At 37.3% G+C, this 15,132-nt stretch overlaps 1 protein-coding gene across 5 annotated transcripts; it reads left to right on the top strand.

Moving 5' to 3' along the window:
* Positions 1-1,526: 1,526 nt before the first annotated feature.
* znf76 (zinc finger protein 76) lies at positions 1,527-15,129 on the top strand. 5 transcript variants are annotated; one of them, XM_016531334.1, is made up of 13 exons: positions 1,527-1,621; positions 3,342-3,429; positions 5,097-5,180; positions 7,110-7,187; positions 7,262-7,395; positions 8,529-8,600; positions 10,302-10,418; positions 11,006-11,207; positions 11,490-11,669; positions 13,673-13,873; positions 13,954-14,147; positions 14,220-14,324; positions 14,739-15,127. In XM_016531334.1, the coding sequence occupies exons 2-13, from the start codon at positions 3,354-3,356 to the stop codon at positions 14,820-14,822; spliced, it is 1,527 nt and encodes a 508-aa protein (XP_016386820.1). In that variant the 5' UTR covers positions 1,527-1,621; positions 3,342-3,353; the 3' UTR covers positions 14,823-15,127. The 5 variants fall into 5 exon arrangements, with proteins under 5 accessions (XP_016386820.1, XP_016386797.1, XP_016386806.1 ...); XM_016531311.1 differs by lacking the exon at positions 1,527-1,621 and adding an exon at positions 1,769-1,966 and having other exon boundaries at positions 14,739-15,129; XM_016531326.1 differs by lacking the exon at positions 1,527-1,621 and adding an exon at positions 1,930-1,947.
* Positions 15,130-15,132: the final 3 nt, after the last annotated feature.

Below are 15,132 nucleotides of genomic sequence, written 5' to 3'. Positions count from 1 at the left end.
TGTCAGGAGGATCTAAGTTTGTTTAATTATGGTAATGATGGTTAATTTTTTTTTTTTTGCATCGCAGTAACGCCAGTGTGTCGGAAATGCGTTTTATTGTCACGAATCTAATTTCAGTGTTGAAATGTGAGCCGCGTGTGTTCCGCGACTGCAGATCGGCCAATCAGAGCACTTTAAATGTTGGTCATCAGCCGATGATGTCATATCTTGGTCGAGCGATGACATCATCACCCGCCGTCAGACGGTTTAATATCGCCAACGTTTTTTGTCCTCTGGAGTTTAATCATTGTAAATAATGAGAATAAGATGCAGATGGTGTGATTTACTGATATGATTCAGAGATTTATGTTGATTGTGATTTTGCTGCAGGATTTACACAGTAAACAAAAGCTGCTGTTCGTAAACTGCGTGTGATTTCAGTGTTTCTGTGATTGTTCGTCACATTTGGAGTGAAAACAGATGTAATTCACTCTGGACGTCAGGTGTTAAGAATGATGGTCATTTTATAATGTCTAATGCTGCTCTGAATCCAATACAACAACAACAAAAAGCTGTTTATAAGGAAGTTTGCAGTAGAGATTGAGTTGATCCAGGTGAGAAAATCTCAGTTTTTACTTCTTTACTATATATATATAATTATTAATTAACGAAAAATAAAAGACACAAGGTATAATAATGCTACAATAAATATCAATATTTGTCAGAAATAACTTTTAAACAACAGTACTAAGAAAAAAAAAAAAGCTTTTTGATTATAACAATAAAAAATAATAAAATAAAAGATGCCTCATTTAGCGACCGCCATACGTAAGCCGTCCGCCATATTGTAACGGTCAACTTGACGTCATTCACTGATGCCACAATCCTGCACAGAAAGGCTCTGTGAGAACCTACAGTATGGTGAATGACGTCAAGTTGACCGTTCCAAGATGGCGGCCGCATCTACGTGCCTGGAGCCGTCGAATGGGGCTTCTATACACATCTAATGGCTGGAACGCGGCGGAAGTGAATGTGGAGGACCGGATGTGAGTCTCTCTCTTGACGGCAGGGGGCGCTCTGTGGCTCAAACACACGAGACTTTGGACTGGATATCTGCTATACACAATTATAGAATACAAATGATTATTTGTATTATTATATATTTTTTAGTATTTACTAACATGTTCATTAACAGAAATGGGGGGAAATAGACAATCTTAACACCCATCATAACAAAACACAATTTATACATTATATTGAGATGCTACACACACAGCTATTTCATTTTATCCCTCTGAATATTATCATTCGTGTTCATTTATTCATTTATCATAGTTTTACTCTAGGTTCTGCAATGAAAGCCTCTTAAACATTCTGCTTTTTAGCTCACGTGTTTGTTATTTCTGTTTATTTTTATATACTTCTTTTTTTTAAGCTTTCAGATGATGCATACATCTCAATTTCACAAAATTGACCCTTATGGCTGGTTTTGTGCTCCAGGGTCACGTTTATGCTAACAACCCGATTTCCAAACAAAGTTGCTATCTTATAAGTTCCTGTTTGAGCGCCGCCTGCCGGAGGACCAAGGCGCTGCGTCCGCCGCGTGATCGGTGTCGCGGTGCATGTCGGGCCGCTGGAGGTGGTGAGTATCCCAGCCTGCGCTGCTGCTGCTCCGGAGAGAATGATGGGATAGCGGCGGACACACAGCAGCGCTAAAGACACGCACACCGGCATTATTCGCGTTATTCCCGCGCTCTGTCCGTCTATGTGTGTGTTTGGGGTGTGTGTGTGTGAGAGAGTGTGTGACACGAGGCCTGCGGCGTGCGCGTGTCTGCGTTCATCTGCACTGTAAACACACTTACAAAAGTACTGTGGTAGTACCATGGTACAGTATTATCACCAGAATCTTGTTACAAGTGATTTACATGGTGCTCCCGGGTTCCTCGAACACACCACGGGATTACCATGGTACACGTGGAAAAACATGGTAGTACCATGGTACTTTTAAGTGTGTTTTGCAGCAGCGCAAATATGGTGCTTTTAACTTATTTTAAAACTCAACTGGACAGTATGTTGCTTAGCAACAGCACCAGTGTCTGCTGGATTTATTGTAGTCAACTTCTGTTGCTAAGCAACGCCAAAAAGTTCGTTAGTTGGCAGGGCCGTAATTTCGCGGCAAAATATCCACTGTAAAACGCAGCAAACACAGAATAACTTTCAAATCAGTCAGATTTCTGTTGGTCAACATGACAAATTCACCTGACCAACATTTCGCTCGAAACTCCCGATCGCGTGTATTTCGCCTGCGAAAATTCGATAAGTGGCGTGTGAAAGCTAAACGCTTTACTCTTAAAGTGTTTGAAATCACTTAACTTTGTTTTAGTAATTTTGTGCTTTCGTCATGTTATTAGTTTTTTTTTATTATTATTCTATTAAGCTTTAATTTATATTTATTTCAGTTATAGTTTTAGCATGTTTAGTACTTAAACTACTAAAAAATAAAGTACTGGGTGTTTTGTAATTCTCATTATTTTCTTTTCCATGTAATTTTATAAGTACGATAAAATATTTTGAATTAAAATCAGCATTAAAGCAACTACAACGAATACTAACGTGATCAAACAAATTAAGTAATAAATAATTTTTTTGCTTTGTGATCATGAGAATTTGGGAGAAAAATAATTCAAAATAATGTCGCAGTTATTGATTTTATTTATTGATAGATAGAATGATAATTGGTTTTATTGCATTTTATTACTATAATAAATTTTAGTTATTAAAATCTGGATAAATTAAAGCCGTTATAACAAATACTGCCATGATCAACAAAATATAATTTTAATAATAATTAATTTTATGCAATGCGATTATGAGAATTTAGGAGGAAAATCAGCTTCGTTAACATTAAAATAATGTTGCAATACCAGGAATCTTTAACTTAATCAACCTAAAATGCCGAATATAAATTAAGCAATGTCAAAAATGCACAGTAGGTTAGTTCGTTAGTTGGTGAGGCAAAATATCCACTGTACGTTAATCACTGTAAAACCAAGCAGGTTTCCGTCGATCAACGCGATGAATTCTCATGACCAACGTTTTGCGCAAAACTCCCGATTGCGTGGATTTTGCCCACGACAATTCCCCGAATAACGGTAAATGTAGCCAAGATGGCGTGTGAAATCTAAACGCTTTACAAATTTGAAACAAACTCAGTGATTCTCCTAAACGATTTTCAAATATCAGTCAAACTGTATTGTTATCTGACTGCTGTATTTGAGGTGTAAGGTGTCAGGTAATGACTGTACGTGTGTATAGTTGTGTGGTGCGGCTGTGTTTAAGGTGTAATGTGTGTGTGTGTTCAGAGCTGCTGTGAGATGATGGCGGGTTTGGGGCTTCAGGCCGTGGCTCTGAGCGACGGATCCACCGCTTACATACAGCAGACCATCAGCGGTGAGACAATCTCATGGAAATATGCACATAGTATTAGTATTATAACTAGTGCTGCCAAACGATTAATCGCGATTAATCACATCGAAAATAAAAGTTGTTGTTTACTTGCTTATTATAACGTTCATCTCGAAATGCAACGTGCGCCATTTCATCATATTTGTAAGGTAAATCTACGCAAACACAGGAGAATACATGGATATCTTTCTCAATATGCTAACTGTTCATCGCGATTTCAGAATAAAAGCTCAAACTCTCGCTCTGAGTTTACACGTTTTGATGTCCACATATTCAAGAAATTACAGTGACTATAGCATTTCTGTCGTGAAGAAATAACCAAATATTAAAGATTAAGTGGACATTTGAATCAAGAATGAATCAACATTAGATCGCGCAGTAAAGTGTAAAACAATCGTCAGGACGTTGGCGCCCTCTGCTGGCATTTGTTATTATGCGCAATGTACGTTAGCTCTATTGTTTGTAATAAATTACGTATTTGAACAGTTCTGTTAAATAAAACCATATGATTACTTGCTTTTGATACTTTATTTGAACGAATTATTATTGCCTCGTTGCTATTATATGTATTATTAATAGTGCTGTCAAACGATTAATCATGATAAATCGCATCCAAAATAAAGGTTTTTGTTTACATAATATATGTGTGTGTACTGTGTATATTTAGTATGTAAATGCACACACATGCATGTATATATTTAGGAAAAATATGTTTATATTGCATACATTTATTAATAATATAAATTATATCAGAATTAGCTTTATTCGCCAAGTGTGCGCAAACACGCAAGGAATTTGTTGTGGTTTTTTTTATATGGCTATGAATATAAATATGGTCAAACGATTAATCGTGATTAATCGCATCCAAAATAAAAGTTTTTTGTTTACATAATATATGTGTGTTTACGGTGTATATTTATTATGTAAATACACACACCTGCATGTATATATTTAAATATGTTATATTACATTCATTTATTTATAATATAAATTATATCAGAATTAGCTTTCTTCGCCAAGTGTGCGCAAACATGCAAGGAATTTGTTGTGTTAGTGTGCGCAAACACGCAAGGAATTTGTTGTGGTTTTTTTTATATGGCTATGAATATAAATATGGTCAAACGATTAATCGTGATTAATCGCATCCAAAATAAAAGTTTTTTGTTTACATAATATATGTGTGTTTACGGTGTATATTTATTATGTAAATACACACACCTGCATGTATATATTTAAATATGTTATATTACATTCATTTATTTATAATATAAATTATATCAGAATTAGCTTTATTCGCCAAGTGTGCGCAAACATGCAAGGAATTTTTTTTTATTTTTTATATGGCTATAAATATAGACATGTAAATATTTTCAAAATATATGCTGTATGTGTGTATTATATGCATAATAAATATACACAGTACACACCTATTATGTAAATAATAACTTGCGATTAATCGCGATTAATCATTTGACAGTACTCGTATTTTAAGTCATTTTAAAGGTCATTGTTCGCTTAGGTCTTCAAAAAATTTATTATAATTATCCGATTAATCGATTAATCGTCAGAATAATCGACTGATTACTCGAGTTCCCAAATATATGTTAGTGACAGCCCTGGTGTAAGAGATCTGACGGTGTTGTGATGTTCAGATGCGAGTCTAATGGAGGGAAACACGGTTCAACTGGAGGACGGGACCACGGCGTTCATTCAGCACGTCAGCGTCCAGCAGAAAGGTGTGTGTGACGCCGCTAGTGTGATACCAAAGTCCCTTTCAAGGGAAGTCTGTTCACTCGGCGGCCATATTTGCAATGCCTCCGGGCAGCTCAAACAAGACCAAGTCCTATCTAAATGAATGGGGGAATACTGAATCAGAATTAGCTTTATTCGCCAAGTGTGCGCAAACATGCAAGGAATTTTTTTTTATTTTTTATATGGCTATAAATATAGACATGTAAATATTTTCAAAATATATGCTGTATGTGTGTATTATATGCATAATAAATATACACAGTACACACCTATTATGTAAATAATAACTTGCGATTAATCATTTGACAGTACTCGTATTTTAAGTCATTTTAAAGGTTATTGTTCGCTTAGGTCTTCAAAAAAATAATTATAATTATCCGATTAATCGATTAATCGTCAGAATAATCGACCGATTACTCGAGTTCCCAAATAGATGTTAGTGACAGCCCTGGTGTAAGAGATCTGACGGTGTTGTGATGTTCAGATGCGAGTCTAATGGAGGGAAACACGGTTCAACTGGAGGACGGGACCACGGCGTTCATTCAGCACGTCAGCGTCCAGCAGAAAGGTGTGTGTGACGCCGCTAGTGTGATACCAAAGTCCCTTTCAAGGGAAGTCTGTTCACTCGGCGGCCATATTTGCAATGCCTCCGGGCAGCTCAAACAAGACCAAGTCCTATCTAAATGAATGGGGGAATACTGAATTCTCAAAAACTGCCCTATGGACTCACAATTAAATTACACGTTTAAAATCGGCAACAAAATCTGAAATGAACTGCCACATGAATGGTGTTTCTTATGTTCAAATAGCATTTAAAAAGTTTATTTTTTAGGCTAGACCAGCCAATGCACATGCGCAGTTATAACACGCTTAAGACTGATTGGTCTAGCCTCTGGTTTCTATGGGAACCGGAGATTCTAAAGCCCCGTTCACACCAAGCACGATAACGATAAAGATATAGTTCTAAAAATCGTTCTCAATATTAAAGAACAGCAGAGTCCACACCACAGCTATAACGATAAAGGCACAGAGATACGATATCGTTGGAATCACTTTAAGAATTTTTTTTTTCCAGCTGATGAACGATAAAAACGTTGACAGCCAATCAGAATCTATCTTGCTATAACGAGCTGGAGAATTTAAAGCGGCAGATGCACGTGCACTTAGAATAAACAGATGATATCATCCGCTGGTGTGGATCCTAATATTGTTATAGTTATCGTTATAGTTATTGTAAATGGTGCTTAACGGCCACTGCAATGACGCAATTAGTGCGTCCCAAATCGCGTACTTATGCACTATTCTATGATGTTTTGTAGTATAAATAATAAATAGTGCGAGTAGTGAAAATTCTAAAAAGAAAAAGTGCACTTTAAATACCCGGATGATGCACTTAAATAACAGATAGTAGCTATCGGACTCAGATTATGAATGACAAATTAAATTTATTAAATTCATACACTACATGGTTGGGTACATAGTGCATAAGTACATAGTGTATAAGTGTATAGTGTGTCATTTGGGACGCAGTTAATGTCTTTACCAATCAGTGATTGGCTCTTTCATTTAGAAGGCGGGACTATTCCGCCATATTGCGCGTTGCAGTCTCTCCCATTCATAAGTAAGGACCCTTTTCGTAAGACTGTGATAATGCGTTTCAATGGTCATCAGCATTGTGAATCCTCTAAAGTTTTTTATATTTTGATTAGTAGTATCAAAATATAAATAGAAAGTAGTATATTTTTATATTTTAATCCAGAAAAATTTCATAGGGCCCTACTATTAGGGAGAGTGTGTGTCTGTATGTGTGTGTCTGTGTGTGTGTGTCTATATATGTGTGTGTGTGTGAGTGAGAGTGTGTCTCTGTGTGTGTGTGTGTGTGTGTCTATATATATGTGTGTGTGTGTGTTTAGAGTCGCTGGCGTTTGAGGACGGTCAGGCGGTGCAGTTGGAGGACGGGACCACGGCCTTCATTCACCACACACCTAAAGGTGCCCATACGCTAACAATCTTACATGCACTGAGTCCCTGAGCGCGCTTGACCTCTGACCTCTGTGTGTGACAGACGGCTTCGACCCCGGCGCCGTGGAGGCCGTTCAGCTGGAGGATGGCAGCACGGCGTACATCCACCACCAGACGGGCGGCGCTGTGGAGCTAGACGCAGAGGCTATCGCCACGCTGGAGAGCTACGCTAGCAAGGTCTGACCACAAAGCTAGCCGTGATTTTTAGGGTTGGGTATCGAAAACCAGTTCCAAGTTTCCAAGATCCGTGCATTTCGATTCTGCGTAACGATTCCTGCATTCGCATTTTAATGTGATTTAAAACGATTTAAGCGCGGGAACGGAAAGAAATTGCGCGATCCCAGCCTTTTGCGCAATTTCCACTGCAGAAAAGGTTGTTAAGGCCCTATGATTTGCGCGATGCAGAAAACGCGGACGGAATCGCGGAATCCAGTCATAAAAATGGAATTTACAGTTTAACGCGGAATTTCACACAATTTGCCAAAGTTTGGATGAATCAATCTAAAGTACGTCATTACACTTCGATCAAATCGAGATATAGACTAGTATCTGTGAATATTAAGCTGCAAGAAAAGCATTTTAAATATGAATCGCTCATGCTCTGCGTGTCTCTGTGTGAATGAATGGCGCAGACGCATGGTTTTGTTTACTTCACACAAACTAAGTGCGCGACGCTCACGGTGATTTCAGCGTCTGTCGTCTCAGTGAATGAGGACGTAAATACATGAACAACATCTCCAGAACTGCTCTGAGAGTCAATCCATGAGCGTTTTACCCTTTCATTTGAGTAAAACTGGTGTTAAATGTATGCACGGCAACCCGTCAAAATAAAAGTTCGGCTTAACTTGAAGAAATTGTAGCAGAAATGTATTAACATCATTCAGTAGAATGTAAGTAATACGGCTGGGCTACTACTACTGTTGAAAAATTGCTAAAACTTTATTTTTTTTAAAAAGGAATAATCACACAATATTTCTTTCATGTTTTAATTTGACTGGAAAATCCCATTTATTGGCCCAAAAAATTTAATTTGTTTCATTTTCATGTTTTATGCCTTCATTCGATTAACTAGAAAAATGTAAATAAACAACACAGAATTTCATAAGGCTGTTGTAAGAATAAATAAAAATTGTTTTTATGCATTCAAATAATTAGACATGCTAAAACTGAATTTGGTAACAAACATAAGGTGTGAAAAAATAAAACCGTTCAAAGGCCCCTTAACATGTAATTTGTGTTAAAAGTCAAACGATACCCAACACTAGTGATTTTATACGTTCATGACTGGTGTTTGATTTGATGTGGCTCAGCTGACGGGGTCAGAGGTCGAGGTCGATGAAAACATCGAGAACACAAACGGAGCGGAGCAGACCAGCATACAGGTGTGATAGACTTTTTCTGACTTTATTTATTTAAATTATTAATTGATTTTATTTATATCTTTATTCATTACGATAAATCATTTATTTATTTTATTAACCCGTTTAATCCCATTATTTTTCAGACATGAAAATATCCAGGTGATGCGTCATTAGTAAACCTTTGAAATAATCATTAATAATTTTTTGTGTGAAAAATAATGTGTGTACTGAATTAACATATTTCTGCAGTCATAACATTTTTTATATATCTCAGCCCAGCTATTTGAAACTCTGTTTCATCACATTCTATTATGCATAAAAGCCCTTATACAACACTGACAGGAATACTGAGATAAACGACAAAAAATACAACAATCAACATATTTCAAAATTGTTACTTTATTGTAACAATATTATATTATTAATTAATTATTATATTATAATTATATATATCAGGGGCGTTTCCTCAGTGTCAGTGTCTCCTCAGATAACCGGATTAGGAAAATAATCGATATTACAAAATTGAAACTAATAAATATGACATTAATAAAAGTATAAAAGTCACTCGTTTTTATAAAGTAACACTGTCCAACAGCGACACCCGCAGGTAAAGTTACAGCGGAGGCTTGCCTCCCTTCAGCCCATTGACTTACAACAGAGAGCCCTTAGCACTTAGTGTAAATAGCATCTAACTAAGATTAATAAATGCTGTAGGCTGTAGAAGTGTTGTTCATTGATAGTTCATGTTAACTAATGTCAGCCTAACTAATGAAGTCTTTGCAAAATGTTGTTCGAAATTGTTACTGCCTTTCGTTATTATTTTGGAAGAAAGGTACAAATGCATAAAAACACTGTGAAATGTATAATTATTATTTAAAATATTAAATAAAATAAAATACAAAATAATGTTAATAAAATTAACCAATTCAGATTGATTCAGTATTATTCAATATTTATTCAGATAGATTGATAATTTATTAATTTTATTGATTTTTATTATTTAAAACAATTATTGATTTTGCTTATTTCTTTATTTAGATTGATAACTGATTTTATTTACCAATGTGTATTTATATAGATAATTGGTTGATTTAGATAGATAGCCAGGTAGATTGCTAATTTACTCATTTGCTTTATTGAGATAATTTATTGATTTTATTCATTCGTTTTTTTTTCTGTCGTTTTATTATTTTTTAACACTATTATAGTATTTATTCATATTTTTAAATAGCTTTTATTTTCATATTTTCAGTTTTCACTTTAATTTTACTTCACATTTTAATAATTTTGTTGTGTATTTTATTATTTTTATTAGTTATTAAAAATATTTGTATTTATCTTTTTTTATATTTGTTTCAGTTTACTAGTTTTAGTAGTTAAACTTAAACCTACTTATTTCATACGATACGATATAACTTTATTGTCAGAAAAAGTCTTAAATTTGTCTTGCGTTACAGCAGCTTCACTTACAATTACAAAGACTTTAAACTTTCAGCTCTAAAACAGCTTGGTGTAGAAAAGAGTACTTTAGTCTAATTCGATTATATCTTCGTCGATTATAATTCATTATACAACGCATGATTTGGTTCATTTAGTTTCCAAGGCAACATTTCTAACTTTTGACTAACTAATGTTTAAGTTTTACATTTTTTGTTTGTTTTTTCATTGTATATGAGTATATAAGTGTATATAATTGTCCGTATAACGTGTGTTGTTTCTCAGCTGATGTTCGAGGGGAAGGTCTGGAGCTCCGGTAAAGTCCAGCAGGTCGGAGAGAAGAGTTTCCGCTGTGGACACACGGGCTGCGGCCGATACTACACCACAGCACACCATCTGAAGGTACAGAGCTGTGTTTTTAAGAGAAACCATGCATTAAGAGGGGGGTGAAAACTTTTGAACAGAATGGAGATGTGTACATTTTTCTTATTTTGCCTAAATATCATATTTTTTTCATTTAGTACTGCCCTTCAGAGGCTACAGAAGATAGTTACTTGACAAAATAAGTTAAATTTACCCCGATCTTCAAATTCAAAAAGTTTTCACCCCCGGCTCTTAATGCATGGTTTCTCCTTCTGGAGCATCAGCGAGCGTTTGAACCTTCTGTAATAGTTGTGTATGAGCCCCTCAGTTGTCCTCAGTGTGAAAAGATGCATTTCAAAATCATACAGTCACTGCTGGAAAGGGTTCAATGCACAAAAATGCTGGAAAACCAAAGAATCTTAAGGGTCATTTTTATAAATTCAACTATTATTTTCTCTTGTGGACTGTATGTGAACATCTTTTATGTGAAATATCTTATTCAGGTCAGTACTAAATAAACAATAACATGCATTTTGTATGATCTCTCTTATTTTGGTAAAATAATTAAAATTGAGCAGATTCTGAAAGGGGGTGTAAACTTTTGACCTAAACTGTGTGTGTTGCAGGTGCACGAGCGCTCGCACACGGGTGACCGTCCGTACCGATGCGAGGTGCCCTCCTGCGCTAAAGCTTTCGCCACCGGTTATGGTCTCAAGAGCCACCTGCGCACGCACACGGGCGAGAAACCCTACAAATGCCCCGAGGACATGTGCTACAAAGCCTTCAAAACCTCCGGAGACCTGCAGAAACACGTGCGCACGCACACCGGTACGAACGCGCGACTGAACTGAGTTCAAACGCAGAAATTTCCAGCGTTATCGTTGAATTGATTGCACAGATACTATTTAAACTGAGCTGGACGATGACATCACTGAATTCAATGATGAACTGCCTTTAACTAAAAATTTAGTGTTTACTATTGTCGTTTTGCATTATTGACACACTATTTTTCTGTTTAATACTGTAAAGCTGCTTTGACACAATCTGTATTGTTAAAAGCGCTATATATAAAATAAAAAAATCAGTGACCTAACTGTCTTTCTCTTGCAGGCGAGAAGCCGTTTAAGTGTCCGTTCGAGGGCTGCGGACGCTCCTTCACCACCTCCAACATTCGTAAGGTTCATACGCGAACGCACACGGGCGAGCGGCCATATTTGTGCCCGGAGCCGTCCTGCGGAAGAGCCTTCGCCAGCGCAACCAACTACAAGAACCACATGAGGATACACACCGGTAACACAGCGCTCACATGTACCGCTGCTCTAATAATTCCAATAGGAATCCGCACGATTGGGAATTTTGCACAAACGGCGAAAAGGTTCCCAGTGCAGATTTTGCTCCAGTTCATGTTGGTCACGTGAATTTGATGAGTTGACTACCAGAAAGCTGATTGATTTGAAAGTGACTTCATACATGGTTACACTGTTGACAGTAGACCTGCGAATTTCGCAAATGTGAACTTAACTTGGGACGATAGCTATAACAGTAACGATAAAGGTTTGAAAATCGTTCTAATTCTTTGATAATAGGGAACTTCGCACCATAATTATAATGATACAAAGGAACAGTATCATTGGAATCACTTACTGTATTTTTATATCTTCAGTTTTCGTTTTAATTTTACGTCGTTTTACTAATTTTGTTATGTGCTTGTCATTTTTATTAGTTCTTTTTAATATTTCTGTTTAGCTTTTATTTTTTACTTGTTTTAGTTTTAACAATATTATTACTTCAAATTTAAGTAAGCTACAATTTTTTTTCAGATGATGAACGATAAAAACATTCAGAGCCTATCAGAATCCTTCCGACTTCAAAGAGCTCTAGCATTTAAAGTGGCAGACCACAAAACTGCAGCTCACTTATAATAAACAGAATGTTATCATGCGTTGGTGTGGACGATAATATGGTTATCATTATAATTATCTTTATAATTAACTGCCTTCAATTATTTGCATTCACATTTACCGTTCCTCTGAAATTTCATAGACAAAATCCTCACGAAAGTCATTCAAAATGGAATCTGCGCAATCTGGAATTTTGCACAAGGGTGAAAAAGTTCTCCACTTATGGCACTTTTCCACTGCGTGGTACGACTCGGTTCGGCACGGCTCAGTACGGCACGGCACGGTTCGGCTCGGCACGGTTTGCGTTTCCACTGCAGTTCAGTACCGCTTTAGAGTGGGCGGGATTATTCACATGTCGTTATAGTTGCGCCGCCTCTACTACCACGACTCCTAAAAAAAACGTTTTCATTCCGCGTCGCCCCATCAAGCTCTCGCTGGATCCGCTCCTCTGCTATCAACGAGAGGAACGTCTGTTCTTCCTCAACAGACAACAAAACTTTTTGGTTGTTAAAAAAAGGTGTGCTCGTTCAAAACAGTTGCGTTCGATCCTTCGCTGGCTGTGCTGATTTAAATCTAGCGGTTCTTTTGTGTTTGTGTCGCAAGTTCAGTGATGCAGGTAGTGACGATTCTCTCCGGCCAATCCGTGATCAGCAGAGTTTACACGTCACGTTTTGGTAACGGTACGGTTCACTTGGACTAAAAAAAGTACCAGGTACTGTACCAGTGGAAAACCCCCCAAAAGTGAACCGTACCGTGCCGTACCATGCAGTGGAAAAGCGCCATTAGATTTCGCAGGTGTTCAAGTTGGTCACACAAATTTGCCACGTTGACCAACAGAAAGCTGCATGGTTTGAAAGTGACTTCATGTATTGCTACACTGTTGACACTGGACCTTTTATTGCAAGCAAAATTTCGCTAATGCGAACGCAACTTAAGTGTAAAGGCCCGATCACACCAAAAATGCTAACTATATCAATAATGAAAAAGTTTTAAAAATCTTTCTAATTCTTTAATAATAGTGAACTTCACACTATAACGATACAAAGGAACAGTATCGTTGGAATCACTTTCAGAACTATTTACCTTTTTTTACATTTTATATTTTCGAGTTTTGGTAATTTTGTTATGTGCTTGTGTCATTTTTCTTAGTTTTTTTATATTTCTGTTTACTAGATTCAATTTATATTCAGTTTTAAATTTAGCAATTTTAGTACTTCAATTTAAACTTATGTTTCTTAGTTGCGATTTTTCCAGCTGACGTACGACTTTAAAGAGCTCAAGCATTTAAGGCGACAGGCTTTATGGTGTTGTTATGGTGTGGACGTTACCATTAGTTATCGCTATAGTTATCGGTCTTTAGTGTCTGTTTCATCGTTCTGTTTGCTGTCTCAGGTGAGAAGCCGTATCTGTGCACGGTTCCCGGCTGTGGGAAGAGTTTCACGGAGTACTCCAGTCTTTATAAGCATCACGTGGTCCACACGCACTGTAAGCCGTATACCTGCAGCCACTGCGGGAAGACCTACAGACAGACGTCCACGCTGGCCATGCACAAGCGCACCGCGCACGGAGACTTCGACACCGTGGAGGACGCCGGTACGTCTTTCTCTTATTCCGCTTGACTTGCTTTCACTTTCACCGAATTCGAAGGCACTTACGAACAATTTCGCACGCAGATGCAGAGGTTTTCGAGGCATCGCCGCAGGACGCCGAGCAGAACGAATGTGATGCCAAAGTCACCATGGAAACCGACGACATCATCAGCGCACACCTGCAGGTGCTCGGCACGGCCGTCACCATGGTGACCCAGGACGGAACCATCGGTGGGCAGCAGGTCACCATGGTTACGGATGGCAAAGAGCTGCAGCCGGTGGGTATTATGGGATGGACGGTGTCGCGTGGTCATCAGATCTCAAATCGCTAACTGTGTTCGTTCCTGCAGGTTGCCATAGTAACGTCAAATGGCATCATGACTGAAGTGAACACGTCGCCGTACCAGCAGGTGGCACTGCTAGCAACAGAAAACGGCACACAGATCGCAGTACAGGTACGAAACACGGCTAATTACTCGGATTACAATACTACACGCTAAACGTACATCAGTGGTGATGGGATAGTCCATACTTTCAAGTATGTTTGTGTTTACATGTAACATTTTAGCTAAAATAACTACCTTATACTTATCACTAATACTTCACATGGCAGTTTTGGCCTCATATTGATCGTTTTTTGTGTTGTCAACACGTTTAAAAACTTGAAAATTTAATTAAAATTTTAGCGTAAATAGTACGCCATATTGGCATACTGTTTTAACATACAATCATTTGGAAACTAAAAACGACTTATAGTATGCCAATTTTTTTTTTTTTTTAAGAAAAACTAAATACTATTATTGTAGTTTGTACAGTATATAGTGAGAATATCTTGTTGAACTGTTTGTGTGTATTGGTTTTGTATGCAGTTAGAAGATCAGCAGACGTTAGAGGAGGCGATCACCATGGCAACAGCGGCAATTCAGCACAGCGGACTGACCTCAGATCAGTGACAGCTCAAAATATCACGTACAGACGCCTCAGAGAGAGAGAACGAACACTTTTTTAACGTTTACGTTAGCGTGTATGAGAAAGAGTTTCTGCAGTCTTAAAGTTTTTTTTTTTTACCTGCTTCGAGACAGTAGGTTGTGAAACAAGATGAAAATAAAAATGTATATTTGTCAATAAATCAGCTTTATCCAGTAACTCTTTGTGAAATGTGTTTTTTGACTTATTAAACACTCTTCAAACGAGAGATGCGACGAAAACCAGAACCTGAAAAAATAACTAATCTGTTCATAGGCAATCGAACGGTCTTTGCTG

The sequence above is a fragment of the Sinocyclocheilus rhinocerous genome, unplaced genomic scaffold, assembly GCF_001515625.1.
Source record: "Sinocyclocheilus rhinocerous isolate Xijiao unplaced genomic scaffold, SAMN03320098_v1.1 scaffold223, whole genome shotgun sequence".
NCBI lineage: Eukaryota > Metazoa > Chordata > Actinopteri > Cypriniformes > Cyprinidae > Sinocyclocheilus > Sinocyclocheilus rhinocerous.
Note: the sequence above shows the minus strand (reverse complement) of the source record. Positions and strands in the feature narration are given on the sequence as shown.

What these genes read in the sequence shown, in the direction of transcription:
- znf76 (XM_016531311.1), top strand. Translation starts at nt 1,862, where the DNA reads ATGGTACAGTATTATCACCAGAATCTTGTTACAAGTGATTTACATGGT. An exon ending in TGGAGAGCTACGCTAGCAAG is followed by an intron (nt 7,396 to 8,528) that starts GTCTGACCACAA and finishes GATGTGGCTCAG; the next exon opens with CTGACGGGGTCAGAGGTCGA. An exon ending in CCACATGAGGATACACACCG is followed by an intron (nt 11,670 to 13,672) that starts GTAACACAGCGC and finishes TTGCTGTCTCAG; the next exon opens with GTGAGAAGCCGTATCTGTGC.